This window comes from Pan paniscus, chromosome 1 (assembly GCF_029289425.2).
Source record: "Pan paniscus chromosome 1, NHGRI_mPanPan1-v2.0_pri, whole genome shotgun sequence".
Lineage (NCBI taxonomy): Eukaryota > Metazoa > Chordata > Mammalia > Primates > Hominidae > Pan > Pan paniscus.
In genome coordinates, this window is record NC_073249.2 from 96,487,652 (window position 1) to 96,508,000 (window position 20,349).

The window sequence follows — 20,349 nt, forward strand, 5'->3', positions numbered from 1 at the left end:
GCACTGCTCTCTTCCTCCCTCCTGATGCCCTTGTCCCGGACAGCCCTCAGTCTGTTAGTCCTCAAGAATCTGTTGGTCTCTGGATGGGGCAGAGAATCTGTTGATCCCCTTTGGCAGCCACCACCCAATCTCTTCTTGGGCTTCCCCTCCCCAAGCCGCTCCAAAAAGGGGAACCGAGTCTCCTCAAGTCCTTGGTGCCCCGGATGCAAGCCCAGAAACCTCCTCATTTTGAGAGCTGTTCTACTTATTTAGGATGGGCGGCCAGCAAAAGGCATGGAGAAACAGCATGTTGCCAGGCTGGGGAAACTACCAGGGTCCCTACAGTGCTGGTCCCAGGCTGCAGTTCTTGGTCTCCTTCATCTCTGTCTCCGGCTCTGCCCCACATTCACCCTCACCCCAGGACAGAGCTCAGCAGCCCCTGCTCATCACACAGCTCCAGCCTGGGTCTGGGTGCATGACTGGGATGAATGCCAGGTAGACCTGGCGCATGCTCAAGGGGCCCCATCCAGAGAGCGCTCCTGGGGAGCCCAGTCTGAGAGTGGGACTGCAGCTCACTGAGAGCAACTGTTCTGGATTCAGGGCACTTCCTAAGTGTCTAGGGAGGCTGCCCCACCCTCCGGGACATGAGAGGCTCTGCAGGTCCCCGTGGAGACTGCATCCTACTGCGTTCTTGGAAAGTGTCATGCAGAGTTTCCTCTGTGAAGACTCAAGGGCTGTAAGTCCAGGTTGCAGAATGTGGAATGAGATTAGGTGACAACTGGAACATGGCGAGGAGCTGGAGATTCTTGGTTTGTGGGAGGCTTTCTGTGGTAGGTGGCAGCTTGATGCCGACGGTGGGGAGTGGCAGGCGGGAGGATGATGGGCAGACATGTAAGCTATTGGGGCAGAATTAGGCATCGTGAGCTGTTTCCTGAGATTGTACCTCCCAGTTTCTCTCTGTCCATCCTGACCCTGCTCATGACCCTGGTAAAAGGTGGTGTTGGTGAGTGACTTCAATCCACAGTCTTCAGGCTCCTGGAGCAGATCTTCACAGGCAGGAAGTTTCTAGATGTTGCAGACACAACCCTCAGGCCCTGCAGGCTTTCCCAGGTTGGGGCTGAGGACGAGCTCTCCGGAGTGTTGGGCAATCTTGCCCTTTCCCAGGGAGGAGCTACCTGGGCTTATTCACAGGGCGGGTCCCCAGGTGCTCTCAGCCTGAGTCTGGTCCCACTTGCATTTCTCCAGGTGCTGTGAAAGGAGCTGGCTCAGAGCCTTGCCCTCTGTCTTCCCTTCTCTCCCATCTTTTGTTAGGGATCCTGGGCTCTCTTCTTCTCTCTGGGAAGCTAGAGCCCGAGTGCTCCATTTCCAGGGAGGGAGTGCCCTCTAGGGCTAGGGAGAGTGAAGGCTGGAGGAGAAGGCACCAGTTGGTGAAGAAGGGCAGGGCCTGGAGGCCAAGTCTGGAAGGGAAGGAGCTGCTGGCCAATCAGGGGCAAGCTGACTGCACCCTGACCTGCTGGGCTGGGACAGCACAGGACCCACATATATCTGTGAGTTGAGTATGTGTTTCTTCTTCAGAAGCCCTCTTCCAGCAAAGGGACTGGAATCCACCAGAAAGAGTGTTAAGGATTGGATTTCCTCTGCCCTAGAACTAGGAACCCCTCCTACTCCTATATCTCCCTCATCTGGCATATTCCCAGCTGGGAAGGGATTCTCTGCATCAGACCCATCCATATGAGTCTGGATTTCTCGGTTGTACCATTCTTGGATCTTACTTCCTTTGTCTGTAAAAATGGGGGTTAACAGTCTTACATGACAGGATTAGTGTGAGGACTAATTAAATAAGACTGCATGTGCAAGTGTGTACACAGCCTTGCACGCCGTGGGCACGTGATGAAATTGAGTTCCTCGGGTAATAATAGGACAGGGATGCTGAGCACCTGCTGTATGCTGGGGGCCCTGAGAAGACTGAAGCAGGTGCTGGCCCTCAGGAGGCCACAGGATGGTAGAGGAGGCAGATGGCACCCACTGCAGTCAGGGTTTGGGATGCTCTGCAAATTGAGAATGGTCATGTTAACAACTGTCAGCGTCTCTCTCAGGCTGCCATCCACACTCTCCAGATTGGTGTCCTGGGACCACGTGGGGATGCTGCCGTGGCTTCTTGTCTTCTCTGCTCTGGGTCTCCAGGCCTGGGGTAAGTTTTCTTTCCCTGGGCCAAAGAGCAACCGAGAAGGGTGATCCTAAAGTCTCATAATAGGAATTAAAAAATACCTACTGTTCATCTGAGCCTGAGGAGTTCAAGGCTGCAGTGAGCCGAGATCCCACCACTGCACTCCAGCCTGAGTGACAGAGGAAGAACTTGTCTCAAAAACAAAAAACAACAACAACAAAAATTACTCTCTCTTGGCCAGGGGTGGTGGCTTATGCTTGTAATCCCAGCACTTTGGGAGGCCTAGGTGGGCAGATCACGAGGTTAAGAGATGGAGACCATCCTGGCCAACATGGTGAAACCACGTCTCTACTAAAAATACAAAAATTAGCTGGGTGTGGTGGCACTTGCCTCTAGTTCCAGCTACTCGGGAGGGAGGCTGAGGTAGGAGAATTGCCTGAAGCCAGGAGATGGAGGTTGTAGTGAGATGAGATCGTGCCACTGCACTCCAACCTGGGTGACAGAGCGAGAACTTGTCTCAAAAAACAAACAAACCAACAAACAAAAACAAACTCATTCTCTCTTGGCCGGGCGCAGTTGCTCACGCCTGTAATCCTAGCACTTTGGGAAGCCGAGGCGTGCAGATAAGGAGGTCAAGAGATCGAGACCATCCTGGCCAACATGGTGAAACTCCATCTGGCGCGCTCCTGTAGTCCCAGCTACTCGGGAGGGAGGCATGAGAGAACTGCTTGAACCCGGGAGGCAGAGGTTGTAGTGAGCCGAGATTGAGCCACTGCACTCCAGCCTGGTGACAGAGTGAGACTCCGTCTCAAACAAACAAACAAACAAAAAACAAAACAAAACGAAAAAACCCCCCAAAACCTACTCTCTCTTAAGGAGAAAGAATAGATTGTACATAGAGCACAGAACTTGGAGCCTATAGACCTGGATTCAAGTCCTCGCTCTGCCTCTAGGAATGATTTTAAACAAGCAATTAAGCTCTATAAACCTTTATTTTCCCATCTGAAAATTGAGATAGTTATGACTTCCTAAACTCACTGTGAGGATTAAATGAGATAATGCACCTGAAGATATAGCAATACGTGGGCAGTAAAAGCAAATAAACAGGAGCAAGGATTACATTTGTATTATTATGATGTCAATCAGAGTCCAGCCTATGGCTTGGGTTTGTGCTTGTCAATAAGAGAAAGCTCCTTGTGGGTAAGGGTCTCAATCAACACCCTGCCCATCCCCCATGGGCTTCAGACGGGAGAATGGGCATAGCACACGTCCCTAAAATCAATCCCGGGGGAACTGGTCTGAGCCGTGCAGGTAATTCTAACCCGTTCTTCACACACGCTTCCCCATTGCTTTGGTAAAATGCACACAAGAGAGGACTTTGTGGTTTTGAAGTGTGTGAATACATTTCTAGTTTTTTTTTTTTTCCCACCAATTGTGTGTGTAGATACAGCTCATGAGAAAAGGATAACATTTCCAACTCCTTGCCTATCCCAGGGGATTTCCCAGAGTTGGCATGGAAAGAAGTTATGCCACCTGCTGCTATTAGAGGTGGCCCTCTGGTCAGCCCAGAGAGATTTCTTAGAGGAGGCTCTGGGATTTGAGGAGGCAGAGGGGCAGTGGAGAGGGGATGGCTGTTTCTGTTCAGAGCTGGTGCCACCATGATGGCTGGTATTGGTGCTCTCTGATGCAAAATGGGATTATTCCTTTGCAGGTGATTCCTCCTGGAACAAAACACAAGCTAAACAGGTATCAGAGGGGCTCCAGTACCTATTTGAGAACATCTCCCAGCTCACTGAAAAAGGTAAACTGGATCTGGATAGTAAGGGGGTTTTGGGACGAGCTGGGGTTTTTCATGTGATCGGAAATGTTTCTGAGGTCTGCAAAGCCACATGTGACTGGGAGGGGGAAAATGGGGTTGAAGTGCAGAGAGCAGTACCAGTAAACCACCTGCATTAATTACCCAGGTCCTTGGGATGGAAGGCTGGTGCTGGAGGGCTAGAAACCCAGGAAGAGGGGAAACAGCCTCTGCAGACAGGGACTCCCTGTGGAGGGAGACCCAAACCTTGCCCTCAGGGAGTCCTCAGACTGAGGGGGAGACATAGCCCCTGCTGGGGGGAGAAGATGCAGTCCCCTCAGGGAACACTCAGAACCACAGAGGAAATGATCAGAGAGCACACATTGAATGCTGAGGTGACACCAAGCCAGGCTGCTCAGGGCTTTCCCCAGGGACAAGCAGGTGATGCTTCCTGAAGTGCAGAGCCTGGACCACAGCAGGGGAGGAGATGAGTAGGGGACATTATGGGATGGGGGAGCAAAGCATTAGGCTCCCTGGCCAGGTGCAGAGTCTGTGTTCAGGGTGAGTGTTGGAGAGATGGGTATGTAGAGGTGGGCAGGGCAGGTGCACCTGCCTGTTGAAGGCTCTTCCACTACCAAGGGGCCGACACAGCCCATGCCTGCATGTTCAGCTTGGCCGGCTAATGCGGTAGTGATGGGGCAGGTGCGCTGAGTGATGTCAGCAAGGCCTTCCCACAGATGTCTTCACCACGGTCTCTCGCAAGGCATGGGGGGCAGAAGCTGTTGGCTGCAGTATTCAGCTGACCACGCCAGTGAATGTCCTTGTTATACACCATGTCCCTGGACTGGAGTGTCACGACCAGACAGTCTGCAGCCAGAGACTGCGGGAACTGCAGGCCCATCATGTCCACAACAACAGTGGGTGTGATGTGGCCTACAAGTAAGAGCTGGGTCTGGGTCCCACGGCACATGGTCAGTGTTGCTTCCCTGGGATTCTTCTCCTGTCCCTTCTCATCCCTTTTCCTCATTTTCTGGGTTGTGGTCCTATATGTTTTATGATGAATAAAATATTTAAAACCCCCATGAAACTCCCAATCCTTTGGATTTTTCTGTGAGGTGCCTGTCTCTGAGAGCTCCCAGGAGGAAGCAAGGAAGGTTAAGTAATAACTGTATTCTCTACCCTCCCCCAACCCTGGCTTGCACAGCACACTACAGATTGCAAACGACTTCCTCATACATGAGGGCTTTAGCTCTCCCGACTGGTAGGCAGGTGTCACCATCTCTTTGCCCTAGGAAGAGGGGCCCAAGGGAGGGAGGCTGATTAATTTGAGGTCACATATCTATGGACCCATGGAGCCTAAACTGGCTCTCTTCATCCCTGGTGTGCTCCTCCACACCACACACATGGGCTCCAGCCTCAGTGAGGCAAATGTCCATCTGTTCCTGTAATGATCGCTCTAGTAGGTTGTACTGGTGCCCATACCACATGCCCTTGGCTCACCTCTGACTTTGGCTAGCTGTGGACAGTTCCTGAGTGCAGTGATGGCTTCCTGCCTCAAGTGCACAACACATCTCTCTGCTTTCCTGCTTCAGATCTTCCCCCAGCCCCTGACGACAAAAGGGAGTGAATGCCTTCCTGGGGGACAGGGCTTGGTGTGTAGCCTCCTCAACCCCAGCCCTTATGAGAGGCAGTTCTAAAGCGCATGTACACAGCTCCTGGGAAGGCCACAGGGTGGGGTGGAGTCACAGGTAGCCACTGTGAGCCAGCCCAATTTCACATACTTTGCTGGCTTTCTTCCTTCTGTCTCACTCTCCTCACCCTGGCTTCTGGGATCCTGTAAGAATTAAAGAGGAAAGAACCATGAAAGGTGGCTCGACAGTCGAGGACTGGTTTATTTTAGAAAAAACAAAACTGAGAGAGGCTTTTGGCCAAGTTAGGTCAGAGCCTACTCTCTTACAGACTAAGAGTTTTTAAGGTTTCAGGGTGGGAGAGTTTATCAGAGGCTTGGACTGCTTCTGTGTCTTTGTTGTGCTTATCTGGGAGGGAGAGTTGTGTGTCTGTTCCCATACATCTTTCTGCAGCTGCAGGCATATCCCCACCGCCCCCCAGTCTGCTTTTAGCTTCCTTATCTTAGTGCACCTGAAGGGAAAGGAATGTGCTTATTAAGGCCCACTGTTTTACTGGGGCCAATTGTACGAGGGTGAAGTTTGGCAGTTACTCAAGGGACTGTCCTCCCACCCCTCTCTGCGCCTGAGCTGTCTTATCTGTGTTTTACTGTCTGCTCTTTCTGGCTGCTTGTTTTTTAGAAGAGAAGTGATTTCCTTGAAATACATGAGGCTAGAAAGGGAGCTGGAATTTAAAGTGGTGGTGTTTGTCTGAGATGATGGTGCTCCTGCTCTGTTAGATCTCTTTGCAGATGAAGTGCCTGCATCCTCGTCCTTGTCTCAGGAGCTATTTCTTGGGAAGTCTATGTAGGACAGTTACGTGACAGGGAGAAATCAAATGAACAGCTCTGCGTGGATCACACAGGCAGCACACACTTTGGAGGAGGTAGGAGAGCCCTGTTTAAGGAAGTGTGGAAGACAGAAGAGCCTTCCATTGTGTGGTCAGTTACCATGGAACCTCTAGGACCTCTTCTCCTGAGCATGTAGAATGATTTATGGTAAAACTGCAGCCTCTGAAAAGGGAAGGGGGTAGGGAGTGTGAGAGTGGGTCCTTCTGAATTCTAAGGACTAGTATAAATGACTTGTTCTTTTCAATGTCTGGGAAGAGTTCGTGCAAATTCCTTTTAGTGAACATGGCTTCAGTCCTTCTCCATTTTGAGGCTGGGTAAGTGGTTTCACCTCTCAGGAATATCCTACAGTGCCAGCCATGAAACCTGTATTATCTTGCTCCATAGCTTCCTGGTTGGGGATGATGGCAGGGTGTATGAAGGTGTTGGCTGGAATATCCAAGGAGTGCACACCCAAGGCTACAACAACATCTCCCTGGGCTTTGCCTTCTTCGGCACTAAGAAAGGTAACAGTTATCACAGCTGACCTTCTCCGAAGAGTTATCTAATCCTTTGTCTCGGGGCCACTTCATGGGAAGTAGCTATCTGCTACTCTGCTGTATTCTTATCCTTCTCATACTTCTCTGAAGACCTACTCTCTCTTGGAATTTTCTTCTTCCTTGATTTCCAGGAAATGACTTTGTGAAGCGTCTCTTCCTACTGCCCTGGCTTCCTTCTCAACCCCTGTAAACAGGCTCTTCTTCCTCTAGCCATCTTGTATGTGGAGATGCTGACCAGTCGTCTCTCTGCAAGCTTATCTGGGCTTCAGCTCTCTCCTCTACGTCAATGACTAACACATCTTCCTCTTGAGCTCTGACCATTCTGTGGCTGTGGGCCATGCTTTCCAAGTTCCTGCCAGGCACCTCTTCCTTTCATCTCTTACTCCTAGATTTTCTATATATTTCTAAAAAAAAAAAAAAAAACACTCTGGGTCCCCTAATCTCTGACTCTCTTCTACTTCTTTCTGGACTGTTGCTCCAAGGCCCCTTGCCACATGCATCTTAACATATGTACTCCAGGACCATTCCTTTGAATTTGTGTACCCTTTCCCGTTAACAGAGATCTTACATACCTAGTTTCTCATTTTCCCCTTCCAGTACCTTTTGAGATAGTCCAGGTAGATTTCATGACCCCTGTTGTGCAGAGGTGCAGTCTGGGTTTCAGAGAGGTCGATGACCCCAAGTGACACAGCTAGAAGGAGAGGAATCAGAACATGGTCCATATCTTTTATCTCCAGCTCCTGGGTGGTTTTCCCAGCATTCCAGAGGACTCTGTGTTTATCTTGTTTTTGCTTTTGTTTTCATGACTACTCATTTCCATTTGTTGTTAGCTTGGGATCTTGAGCATGTTACTTCTCAGAGCCTCAAGTTCCTCTTCACAAATAATGCAGTTAATAATAGCATCTCTCAGAGGTTTGTGCTGCTGATTAAATGAGTTATTGTAGGCAAAGAGCCTGACACATGCCTGGAGGGGCCCCTTCTGATGGGAAACCCTGGCCTGGCCTGGCGGGTGCTGCTGGGCTTGGTGCTGCTTCTGAGCTCTTTCATGGAGAGAGGAGGTGAAGTGTGGCAGGTATTTGGGATGGGAAAGGACTTCATTTTGAGCCACTGAGAGACCTTTCCAGGCAGATCCTTAATTCTCAGCCTCTCCAACTGGGGGCATAACCTGTTCCCTTTTCTTCCTCTCCATCAGCTGTGCAGGGGCTGGCACAGCATCTTCTCCTTCCCCAAAAGATCCCCTGAAACTCAGGCTGGGTGGAGGTTTCCCACAGATTTCTCTCTTCTAGGCCACAGTCCCAGCCCTGCTGCCCTGTCGGCCATGGAAAACCTAATCACCTATGCTGTCCAGAAGGGCCACCTGTCATCCAGTTATGTTCAGCCACTTCTTGTGAAAGGCGAGAACTGCCTGGCCCCTCGGCAGAAGACAAGCCTGAAGAAAGGTAAGATCTTTCTTCAACCCTACTGGGCCTGCCACTGGGCTCACCCCAACTAACTCGGAAATACCATTGGGAGTGACCTTTTCAGTAGGGCCCATTAGATTCCTTCTGGAAGGCAACTGGCCACCCAACTCTCTGAACTCTTGGGGCTGGCAAATCTTGAGAGGAAACCTCCAGGCCACCTCTTTGTCCCCCAGATTCCTCATATGAAAGAGCCATAGCATTATCCCTGGTGTCATATATGCACACTCCTTTCTTCCATCACTCAACAAGCAATTACTGAACACCTTCTAGACCTGAAAATATACTCAGGAATGAAAAGCAAAAGTCCCTGGCCTCATGAAGTTTCAGTCTAGAGGGCAGAGAAAGACAATAAGCAAATAAATAAGTGACATATTGGGATGTTATATGGAGAAAAGTGCAAGGGAGGAAACAATGGAAAGGGACTGGACACATTTATACACATATTTATACACTCATATGTTTACACATGAACACACACAAACACACATTTCTGAATACAAAAACCAAAACTACACGAATAGACTGAAGTGCTGCAGAAAACTTAGACCACCACTTACACAGACTTTAAAGAAAGAGCTTAACATAATTCAGATAATAAAAGGTGGATACCATTTTGGGTTTAACAAGCAGCAACATCAAAAACAGTAAATTTAATAAGCACTTTCAGCCTTTTCTTGGGCTTAATCAAGATTGAAAGAAGATTCATCTCTATTATATTAAAGCCTTGAGTAAATTTGATCTCTGGTGCCATCTGTTAACATAAATGATCGCTTACATTGACAGAGAGTTTCATGGATCACAAATGACTCAAATACTCATTCTTAGAATAAAATGTCCATGTCCCACTGCGGGACACTGTCTGCTCTCAAGTCCCACTGTTGGGGGCAGGGTGGGAGACCCAGAGGGGTTTGGGAAGTTGAGGGTCCTGAGCATTATATCAGCCTACGGTGGAGAAGTGGCTGGCATAGATGGGGAAGATGAACCCTCTGTGGTTTCTCGCCCCACCTCAGCTTGCCCCAGCGTTGTCCCACGGTCTGTGTGGGGAGCCAGGGAGACCCACTGTCCCAGGATGACTCTCCCAGCGAAGTATGGCATCATTATCCACACTGCCGGGAGGACCTGCAACATTTCTGATGAGTGCCGCCTGCTGGTCCGGGACATCCAGTCTTTCTACATAGACAGGCTCAAGTCATGCGACATTGGGTATAAGTGAGTGGGTCTGGGTACCCTGGGCTTCTTTTCCCTTGGGGGCAGAAACTGAGCCTTTGAAAGGAAGGGGAAAGGGAACTAATATTTACTGGGTAGTCACCATAGGAGAGGCACTGTATGGATAACCAAATGAATTCATCACACGACCCTGCCTGGGTCTTTCTTAGGAGATAGCCAAGGGGGTAGTCATTTGCCCAAACATGTTCTCAAGACGTGTACCTACTAAAGGTAGTACACTGGCATGACGGATGCTAAAACTCTGCCAAAAAGTCACTGGAGGAAGCAGTACGCATGCAAGATTGTGACACCTGTAGAAAAGATAATCGAAAGATTGTGCTTTGTTTGTGTAACCACCGCCTCCTACTCAGAGGCTGGGGCTCTGCTGCTCACTTTGGCCACAGCCTGAAGTGGTTCCCCCTCATGGTAGACCCGTGCTGCTTCTCTGCTTCTAGAAACCACCAACTTCCTTGGGAAGGATATCCTTCCTGTCTGAAGGCGGGGGAGAGACCAAATACTATCTTTTGATTTCTCTAATGCTAAGGTCTGTGATTCTTTAATAAGGAAGACACCGACCTAAGTGGAAGAGTAAACATTTCTCTTTTTTTTCCCCATTAAGCATTATCTTAAAGGGTCTCAAAATTCTGTGACACATTTTTGATCAAGATGTTTCCATTAAAAAGTATTGATTTTAAAAACTGCTACACAAACACACAAAATGAATAGTCCACAAAACAAGTAGAAATTTCTTGAAGGATGCTTTCAGAGTTTGCAGATAAGACATCCGGTGTTAGACCCCATGTAACGTCCCATCAGGAAAATTCACACTAAATTTTAAATATCAGAAAAAGCTACTGGTAGACCATTTGGCATATTCATGCACATTCATAGAAGGAACCCTTAACTCTAGGGCCATTTATGGCTTAGCGATGAATTTACCATTGCTTGGTACATGATTCTGGGCTGACTGTCTCTCCCCTTTCTGGCCCCTTGCTCTCTGTCCCCATTTTAGTAGCACCCTTTTCAAGATAGGAGAAAACCTTCCCTCCAACACCTATGACGTATCAGAACCTACCAAGTGCTTTGCTAGGTCCTGCCATACAGGATTACTTGCAGCGTTGCTGTCTTTAATAAGAGTGAATACCTGAAAATGGACTGTAAATTTGGAAAGCCTAAACTGGAAAGTGGTGGAGGCTGAGGGGAGGCCCTTTCCCTTTTTCCATTCAGGTCTCAGAGGGTAGTTGCCTGTCCCTTGACTTGGACCTTGTATTGTATCCTCTTCTATTACAGCATTATGACTGTGTCATTTTCTTTCATTGAGGTGGTCTGTAGTCAGGATGACACACTCCCTCCTTCATAGATTACAATTCACTGAACATGTAATTGAATGTGTACTCTGCGTGGCACAAGGCTACTCTGGGGATGCCATCGGATGTGCCTCACAGATATGGTTCTTGCCTGCATGGAGCCAATGCTTTAGTGAGGAAGAAAAGTAATTCAAACAAATAAGTTCTAGTAGGGTAGGTTAAACATTATTATAGGGGACACATGGAGGGTAGACGGGAGGTTTAGGATGCCAGGAAAATAGGCGTGAAGGAAGCAATCCCTGTGGGAACATCAGATTAGCTGAGGCCTTACAGTTGAGTGGGAGGAGGAAGCAGGAAGAGTGATTCAGGAAGAGGGAAATGGCCTCTGTGGAAAGGACTGAATTCCAGCCTGAGAGAGGTGCCTGTGGGGAGCTGAGAGAAGTTCACTGGGATAAATATAGATGTCAAAGAGGAGTGTGGTAGAGCTGATGCTGGGGAGGCAGACACGGTCAATGTCAGAAGGATCTTGTAACTTAAGCTGGGGTGTGTGCACTCAGTGCTGAGGTACTGAAAACAGGGTTTTGACATAGTAAGATTTGTATTTTAGAAAGACCAGTCTGGCTACCCTTGAGGAATGGACTGGATGGGAAAGGGTGGAACTGGAGGCCGTGAGATCTGAGGACTGTGCAGCAATCCAGGCAGGACTGAGTGGTGACATCCCTGTGATGGTAGCAGAGGTTACAGAGAGAAGTGGAAGAATTTCAGAGGTCAGTGGAGGTTAATGGTTAATGACCAGGGTGCAGGGCAGATCAGGGAGTGTAGTTAGGAGACATCATTGACAAGCCTGGGTTAATGAGTGGATGAAGTGGGTGGGCTGATGCCTGTATTCCTGGCTGGGGCCAATGGGTGGGTGGGTGACCATGCCTTTCACCAAGATGGGGATACCAGAAAGGGGAACAGGTGACGAAGAAGATGGGTCCAGTTGTGAACATGCGGACTTTCATGGATAGCAACTGAAGCCAAGGAAGTGGATGGGTTAGTCCTGTGTGGAGTATGGGGAGAAGAGAGCTGAGGATAGCATCCTGAGGAACCTCACATTTAAGGAAAGGGTGCAGGAAGATGAGGTGTGGAGGGAGAGCAGCTGGAGAAGAAAGCCAAGAGAGTGTGGTGTGATGGAAGCTAAGGGAAGAGAGTGTTCTGAGAAGTCAAGAGGTGTGGCAGAGTCAAATGTACAGAGAGATCAAGTCAGGAAAGATTGGGGAAGTTTACTTTGTATTTAATGGTAAGGAGATCCTGGGTCACCTTGGGGGAAACTGTTTTCTTGGTGAGAAGGAGAAAAGGCCTAGGGATTGAAAGCTGTCATTCTCTTTTATCTTCATTGACTGTGAGCTACCTGGGGGCCGCAGTGGTGTGCTGGAGCCGAATGGGCTTGTGCCAGCTCATGAGAGCTGATTGTTAGAGATTCTGGAATTTTGAGAGCTGGTTGTTAAATTGTTGGTCACCTGAAATCTGCTATAGTGAGAGGTTTACACCACAGAAATCAGCATATGCTGTAAATTGGGATTCCCTCTCCCTACCCTGCCTCCCTCATTCCCCCTGAGCTAGTTTACCAGCACTCCATTGGCAAGGACTCTGTCTTGTTTCTGTAACCCAGCGCTTAGAATCCAATAGATAATCAAAGTCTGAAGTAGTAAAGACATGAATAAATTAATACATGAAAGAGAGAAACAATTCCAGAATTTCACGCTGGTCTCCATCTCCCCTTGTGGTCCTCTAGCTTCCTGGTGGGCCAGGATGGCGCCATTTATGAAGGGGTGGGCTGGAATGTCCAAGGCTCCTCCACCCCTGGCTACGATGACATTGCCCTGGGCATTACCTTCATGGGCACCTTCACAGGTAAGTGGATGCTTTGGTCAGTAGGGTCATTGCATGGTATTTGAAAGAGAGCATCTGACACGGAAGACAAAGTCTCAGTCTCAAGCGTCATTTTAGTGCCTGCATATGCTTGATTGACCCAGCTTCCAATCCAACATTTGACTCAGCTGAGTGTGACCAGAGGTGACCCCCAGACATAATGCTCACCCTATATCTACCCTCCTTTACACCCAGCCAAATGTCTCTTTCTTCCAATATGTAAGGAACATGCAAAGTAAGGGGAAAAGATATTTGTGCTTATTTTTAGCTCATCTTGGTCAGCAGATGCATCTTCTCTTGGTTACCATGACAACAATGTAGAGACACTTTGCCTTATATGCCAAAGCCACAGTGAGCCCCAGTCTTTGCACTGAGAGTGCACACTGAGAATTGTCGTGGCTCAGAGCTCTATTTTACTTTTTTTTTTCATTTTCATAGATTTAGGGGCTACAAATCTATTGTGTTACATGGATATATTACACAGTGGTGAAGTCTGGGCTTTCAGTGTACCCATCACCTGAGTAGTGTACATGGTACCCATTAAATAACGTCTTATCCCTAATCCTGCTCTCACCTTCCCACCTTTTGAAGTCTCTGATGTCTATTATTGTACTCTGTGTGCCAATATGTACCCATTGTTTAGCTTTCACTTATAAGTGAGAACATGTAGTTTTTCATTTTCTGTTTTTGAGTCATTTCACTTAGGAATATGGCCTCCATTTCCACTTATGTTGCTGTAAAAGACATGATTTCTTTTCTTTTCTTTCTTTGTTTTTTTTTTTTTTTTTTTGAGATGGAGTCTCGCTCTGTCACCCAGGCTGGAACACAATGTGCAGTTTTGGCTTACTGAAACCTCCGCCTCCTGGGTTCAAGCGATTCTCTGGCCTCAACCTCCCGAGTAGCTAGGACTACAGGCATATGCCACCACACCTGGCTAATTTTTGCATTTTTAGTAGAGACAGGCTTTCATCATGTTGGCCAGACTTGTCTCGAACTCCTGACCTCATGATCCTCCCGTCTCGGCCTCCCAAAGTGAGCCACCATGCCACGATTTCATTTTTTAATGGCTGAATAGTATTCTATGGTGTACACACACACACACACACACACACACACACACACACACGCACCCTACCTTTTCTTTATTCAGTCATCCATTGATGGACATTGAAGTGATTCAACGCCTTTGCTATTATGAATAGTGTTGAGATAAACATATGAGTGCAAATGTCTTTTTGATATAATGATTTCTTTTTCTTTGGGGTGATACTATTTGGATTGCTGAATCAAATGGCTATTTTATTTTTAGCTCTTTGATAAATCTCCATAGAGGTTGTACTAATTTACATTCTCATCAATAGTGTGTAAGCATTCCCTTTTCTCTGCATCCTCAGCAACATCTGTTATTTTTTGACTTATTTATTTATTTATTTATTTATTCATTTATTTATTTATTTAGACAGAGTCTTGCTCTGTCGCCAGGCTGGAGTGCAGTGGTGTGATCTCGGCTCACTGCAACCTCCGCCACCCGGGTTCAAGCAATTCTCCTGCCTCAGCCTCCCGAGTAGCTAGGACTACAGGTGCATGCCACCACACCCAGCTAATTTTTAAATTTTTAGTAGAGACAGGGTTTCACCATGTTGGCTAGGATGGTCTCGGTCTCTGTCAATCTGACTGGTGTAAGATGCTATCTCATTGTGATTTTAATTTGCATTTCTCTGATGATTAGTAATGTTGAGCATTTTCATGGTTTTTGGCTGCTAGCATGTCTTCTTTTGAAAAATGTCTGTCTACGTCCTTTGCTCACTTTTTAATGAGCTGACTTTTTTCCTTAAAAGTTGTTTGAGTTCCTTGTAGATTCCGGGTATTAGCTCTTTGTCAGATGCATAGTTTGCAAACATTTTCTCCATTCTGTAGGTTGTCTGTTTACTCTGTTGATTATTTCTTTTGCTGTGAAGAAATATTTTAGTTTAATTAAGTCCCATTCGTCTTTTTTTGTTTTTGTTGCATTTGCTTTTGAGGACTTAGTCATAAATGCTTTGCCTAGGCCCATTTCCAGAAGAGTTTTTTCCTGGGTTTTCTTCTAAGATTTTTATAGTTTGAGATCTTAAATTTAAGTCTTTAATCCATCTTGAGTTAATGTTTATATACAGTGGGTCTAGTTTCATTCTTCTGCATGTGACTATCCAACTTTCTCAGCACCATTTATTCAATAGGGTGTTCTTTCCCTGGTGTATGTTTTCGTCAACTTTGTCAAAGATCAGTTGTGTGTAGCTATGTGGCTTTACTTCTGGGTTCTCTATTGTGTTCCATTGATCTATGTATCTGTTTTTATACCAGTACCATGCTAATTTGGTTACTATAGTCTTGTAGTATAATTTGAAGTCAGGTAATATGATACCTCCAGCTTTATTCTTTTTACTTAGAATTGCTTTGGCTATTTGGGTTCTTTCTTAGTTCCATACGAATTATAGAATAGCTTTTTCAAATTCTGTGAAAAATGATGTTTGTAATTTGATAGGAACTGCGTTGAATCTGTAGATTGCTTTAGGCAGTATGGTCACTTTAATGACACTGATCCTTCAAATCCATGAGCATGGGATGTCTTCTCATTTGTTTGTGTCATCTACAATTTTTTTCATCAGTGTTTTGTAGTTCTTCTTGTAGAGATCTTTCACCTCCTTGGTGTATATATATATAAATATATATATAAATATATATATAAATATATATATATATTTATACACACACATACACATACTAGGAATACATATATATATATCAGGAATACATATATATACACACTAGGAATACATATATATACATACAAACATATACACACCTATATATAACAGGTGTATTTATCTATCTATATCTATCTATATGTAGCTATTGTATATGGAATTGAGTTCTTGATTTGGTTCTTAGCTTGATTGTTATTGGTGTATAGAAATGCTACTGATTTTTGTACATTGATTTTGTATCTTGAAACTACTGAAATTATTTATTAAATATAGGAGTCTTTTGAAGGAGTCTTGAGGGTTTTGTAGGTATAAGATTATATCATCAGTGACCAGAGATGATTTGACTTCCTCTTTTCCAATTTGGGTGCCTTTTATTTCTCTCTCTTGCATGATTGTTTTCTTCAATACTGTGTTGAATAGGAGTGGTGAAAGTGGGCATCTTTGTCTTTTTCTAGTTCTTAGGGGGAATGTTTTCAACTTCTTACCATTCAGTATGATGTTGATTGTGATTTTGTCATATACTGATTTTTTATTCTGAAGTATGTTCTTTTGATGCCTAGTTTGTTGAGAGTTTTTATCATGAAGTAATGTTGGATTTAATTGAATGCTTTTTCTGCATCAAAACTATTATATAGTTTTTGTTTTAATTCTGCTTATGTGGTGAATCACATTTATTTATTTGCATATGTTGAACCATCTCTGCTTCCCAGGAATAAAGCCCACTTGATTGTGGGAATTAACTTTTTGATATGTTATTGGATTTAGTTCGCTAGATTTTTGTTGTGAACTTTTGCATCGATATTAATCAGGGCTATTGGCCTGTAGTTTTGGTTGTTGTTGTGTCCTTACCTGGCGTTGGTATCAGAGTGGCTTTGTAGATGAGTTGGGGAGGATTCCCTCCTCCTCAGTTTTTGGGAACAATTTTAGTAGGGTTGGTATTCTTCCTTTTACATCTGGTAGAATTTGGCTGTGAATCCATCAGGTCCTGGGCTTTTTGTTGTTGGGAGAATCTTTTTTTAATTACTGATTCAATTTAATTATTTGTTATTGGTCTATTAATGATTTCTATTTCTTCCTGGTTCAGTCTTGGGATGTTGTATGTTTCCAGGAATTTATCCATTTCCTCTAGGTTTTTTAGTTTATATGCATAGAGATGCTCATAGTGATCTCTGACAATCTTTTGTTATTTCTGTGGTATCAACTGTAATGCAACCTTTATTATTTCTGATTGTGGGTGTTCTAATATTATCTCTTTTTTTCTTGGTTAATCTAGCTAGTGGTCTGTGAGTTCTGTTCTGTTTACCTTTTCAAATAACCAACTTTTTGTTTCATTGATCCTTTCTATTTCTTTTTTTTTGGTCTCATATAGAGACCAAATGCTCAAAGAAGTTCTACACAATACCATTTAGTTCTGCTGTGATCTTTATTATTTCTTCCGCTAGTTTTGGGTTTTTTTTGTTCTAGATTTTCTATTTTCTTGAGTTGTGACATTAGGTTGTTAATTTGAGACCTTTCTGTCTTTCTGATAGAGGCATTTGATGCTGTAACATTCCATCTTATCACTGTTTTTTATTGTATCCCAGAGGCTTTGGTATGTTGTGTCTCTATTTTCATTTATTTCAAAAAATCTTTAATTTTGGCCTTAATTTTATCATCGACCCAATGACCATTCAGGAGCAGGTTGTTTAATTTCCATGTATTTGTATAGTTTTGAGAGTTACTCTTGGTATTGATTTCTAGTTTTCTTCCACTGTGGTCCAACAAGATACTTGATATAATTTTAATTTTTAAAAAATTTATTGAGGCTTGCTTTGTGGCCTAGCATATGGTCTATTTTTGAGAACGTTCTGTGTGCAGAAGAGATGAATATATATTCTGCCATTGTTGACTAGAAAGTTCTGTAAATGTCTGCTAGGTCTATTTGATCTAGAGTCCAATTTAAGTCTAGAGTTTCTTTGTTGATTTTCTGCCTTGATGATCTGTCTAGTGCTGTCAGTGGGGTGTTGAAGCTCTCCACTATTATTATATTGCCATTCGTCTCTTTTCTTAGGTCTAGCAGTATTTGTTTTATGAATGTGGGTGCTCTGGTAATGAGATCTTAAATTTCAGTTTTTAATCCATCTTGAATTAATGTTGCATTATATATATATGAGTTGGGTGCATATATATTTAGGATTGTTATAGCTTCTTATTGAATTGATCCTTTTATCATTACATAATGAACTTTCTTATCTTTTTTTTTTTAACTGTTTTGACTTAAAGTCTGTTTTACTTGATATAGTGTAGCAACTCCTCCTCCTTTTTGGTTTCCATTTACATGAAATATCTTTCTCTACCCTTGATTTTGAGTCTGTAAATTTATTTACCAGTTAGGGGGTTTCTTGTAAGCAGCATACAGTTGGATTTTGTGTTTTTATTCATTAGTCAGCCTATATTTTTTAAGTGAAGCCTTTAGTTCATTTTCGTTTAAGGTGAATATTGATATGTGAGGATTTATTCCTGTCATAATGTTAATGGTTACCCAGTTGCTTTGCAGTCTCGATTGAGTAATTGCTTTATAAGTCCTGTGAGTTTTGTACTTTCATATGATTTTATGATAGTGTGTATTGCCCTTTAGTTTCCATGTGTAGAACTTCTTTCAGCATTTCTTATAGGACCAGCCTAGTGGTGACAAATTCCCTTAGCATTTGCTCCTTTAGGAAACACTTTATTTCTCCATACAAATATGGAGTGCTTCACGAATTTGCATGTCATCCTACTTCAGGGGCCACACTAATCTTCTCTGTATCATTCCAATTTTAATGTATGTCCTACCAAAGTGAGAACAACTCAAAGTTCTTAATCAGTTTGTTTAGACTCAAGGGCCTTTCACTGAACCTCTGAAAAGATGAGGTCATGTCACTGGGGCTGATTCAGTGACATGGCCCATACTAAAATGGGCATTGGGTTGGGGGATGGGGTGAACCAGGACTGTGACTTGATACTGGGCTGAGCATTGAGCTAGACATGAAAGGGTACAGGCAGTACATTGTGATTAAATCAAGTTTCTCAACCTCAGTACAATTGATATTTTGGCTCAGATAATTCATTGTTGTCAGAGGCTGTCCCGTCCTAGGATGTTTAGCAGTATCCTTGGCTTCTACCGACTAGTATTCCCCTGCATCCCAGTTTTCACAACCAAAAATATCTCATGACACTGCCAAATGTCCTTTGGGGGGCTAAATTGCACCCTTATAAAGAACTACCAGGCTAAACTTTTGCAGTGGATAAAAGCTTTGTATATCCCCAGAAGAATATATTATCCCAGGCTTGGCTCTTTTGATTCAGGAAAACTTTGGCACTAAGAAATCTGAAGTCTTGACCTTGTTTTTTTTGCCTGTCTCTAGGGAGGCTGCCAACAGTGGAATCTATTAGCTTGGTGATGAGGGTGGGTTCTGGGGATATGTTCTATTTTGCAGGGTGCCCTGTAATCCTGTGGACAATGGGCTGCTGTGTTTTGCAGGTATACCACCCAATGCTGCAGCACTAGAGGCAGCCCAAGACCTGATCCAGTGTGCCATGGTCAAGGGGTACCTGACTCCCAACTACCTGCTGGTGGGCCACAGTGATGTGGCCCAAACCTTGTCTCCTGGGCAGGCTTTGTACAACATCATCAGCACCTGGCCTCATTTCAAACACTGAGAGAAGCCCCAGGTCCTTCTGAGACTGCTTTCCCTCCCCTGTCAGGTCTCTCCTGTCCTAACCATCCAGCTTGGCTCAACACCTTTTGCCCTCCACCCCTGCCACACAGTCCTGTGCCTCCTTTTTCAGGTTGGGATGATCATGCCCTCTCCTGCCAACATCCTCCAAGGGCCTCCAAACCTCATAGCTGGACATTCACAGCCCTCTGAGTCTGAGTCCAGATTTCTTCTCTCCTTACCTTCCTCTCCCTTGGAAACCCAACTCCTCAGCCAGGTGAGACAACGGGCTGGTTCTTGTTTCATTTCTCTCTCTCTCTCCATTCCCCTCTGCCTGGTGAGCCTTCCCCTGGTGTCTGCCTGGCAGCCCCCACCTCCCCCCTATCACCCCTCACCCATAACTCAGGTCAACGTGACCACCCTTCCTTGCTTACACATAAACTTGTATATATTTGGATGTAGCCCTTATTTAATGGCTGTCATTATTTATAGATATGTCTATCCTTGCTACTTGGTTGTGAGTTTCTCCAGGGGAGGAACTGTGTTTTATTCATCTCTATGTCCTCTGTTTCTCAGCAGTGTCTGAAATTTAATGGGTTCTACTGATGTTTATTAGAGAAATGGATGAATAAATGAATGAAGAGATCCAAATTCATGTTCACCTTGCCAATTCACTACATCATCCCCTATTTGGAGAAGAACTTTCTGGACAGTGCCCGCATACCACCAGCATTTTCTGTGTTTCTGTTCCCTCTCAGTCCAAGAGCCATAAGATCTCTATGGTACCAGCATCTGTGTAAGAGGAAGCAAAGAGAAGCAACAGGGTGTCTGGTGGACATGAGAACCTAAAATAACCAAGATATTTTTACCCCAAATTTTTGACAGCTTAGCATCTAAAATCAAGAGGCCTTTTTGCACACTCCAATGGTGTGTAAACACAAAGGATTCTGTAGTAAGATCTGCAGGAACTGGAACGGTTTGGGTCCTATGCCTCTCAAAACTAGCCAGCTAAAATTCCCTTCTAGAACAAAGCCCCACAGGGGAGAACT

General features: G+C 45.0%; 1 protein-coding gene and 1 non-coding gene across 3 annotated transcripts; one reads left to right on the forward strand and one right to left on the reverse strand.

Annotated features, from left to right (window-relative positions):
• Positions 1 to 1,208: 1,208 nt before the first annotated feature.
• Positions 1,209 to 19,951, forward strand: PGLYRP4 (peptidoglycan recognition protein 4). Of its 2 annotated transcripts, XM_057302532.2 has the most exons (9): positions 1,209 to 1,526; positions 2,076 to 2,170; positions 3,858 to 3,947; positions 4,667 to 4,880; positions 6,841 to 6,959; positions 8,279 to 8,431; positions 9,463 to 9,661; positions 12,743 to 12,861; positions 19,126 to 19,951. In XM_057302532.2, the coding sequence occupies exons 2-9, from the start codon at positions 2,122 to 2,124 to the stop codon at positions 19,302 to 19,304; spliced, it is 1,122 nt and encodes a 373-aa protein (XP_057158515.1). In that variant the 5' UTR covers positions 1,209 to 1,526; positions 2,076 to 2,121; the 3' UTR covers positions 19,305 to 19,951. The 2 variants fall into 2 exon arrangements, with proteins under 2 accessions (XP_057158515.1, XP_034791788.1); XM_034935897.3 differs by lacking the exon at positions 1,209 to 1,526 and having other exon boundaries at positions 1,861 to 2,170; positions 19,126 to 19,889.
• On the reverse strand, positions 18,343 to 18,449 carry LOC112438287 (U6 spliceosomal RNA). The gene has a single exon (XR_003026742.1). It is a non-coding gene; the product is annotated as a U6 spliceosomal RNA (small nuclear RNA).
• Positions 19,952 to 20,349: the final 398 nt, after the last annotated feature.

Bases quoted from the DNA above. Each gene is read 5' to 3' on its own strand.
- PGLYRP4 (XM_034935897.3), top strand. From the start codon at position 1,870: ATGAAATTGAGTTCCTCGGGTAATAATAGGACAGGGATGCTGAGCACC. The intron at 3,948-4,666 runs GTAAACTGGATC...GATGTCAGCAAG, and splicing joins CTCCCAGCTCACTGAAAAAG to GCCTTCCCACAGATGTCTTC. The intron at 12,862-19,125 runs GTAAGTGGATGC...TGTGTTTTGCAG, and splicing joins CTTCATGGGCACCTTCACAG to GTATACCACCCAATGCTGCA.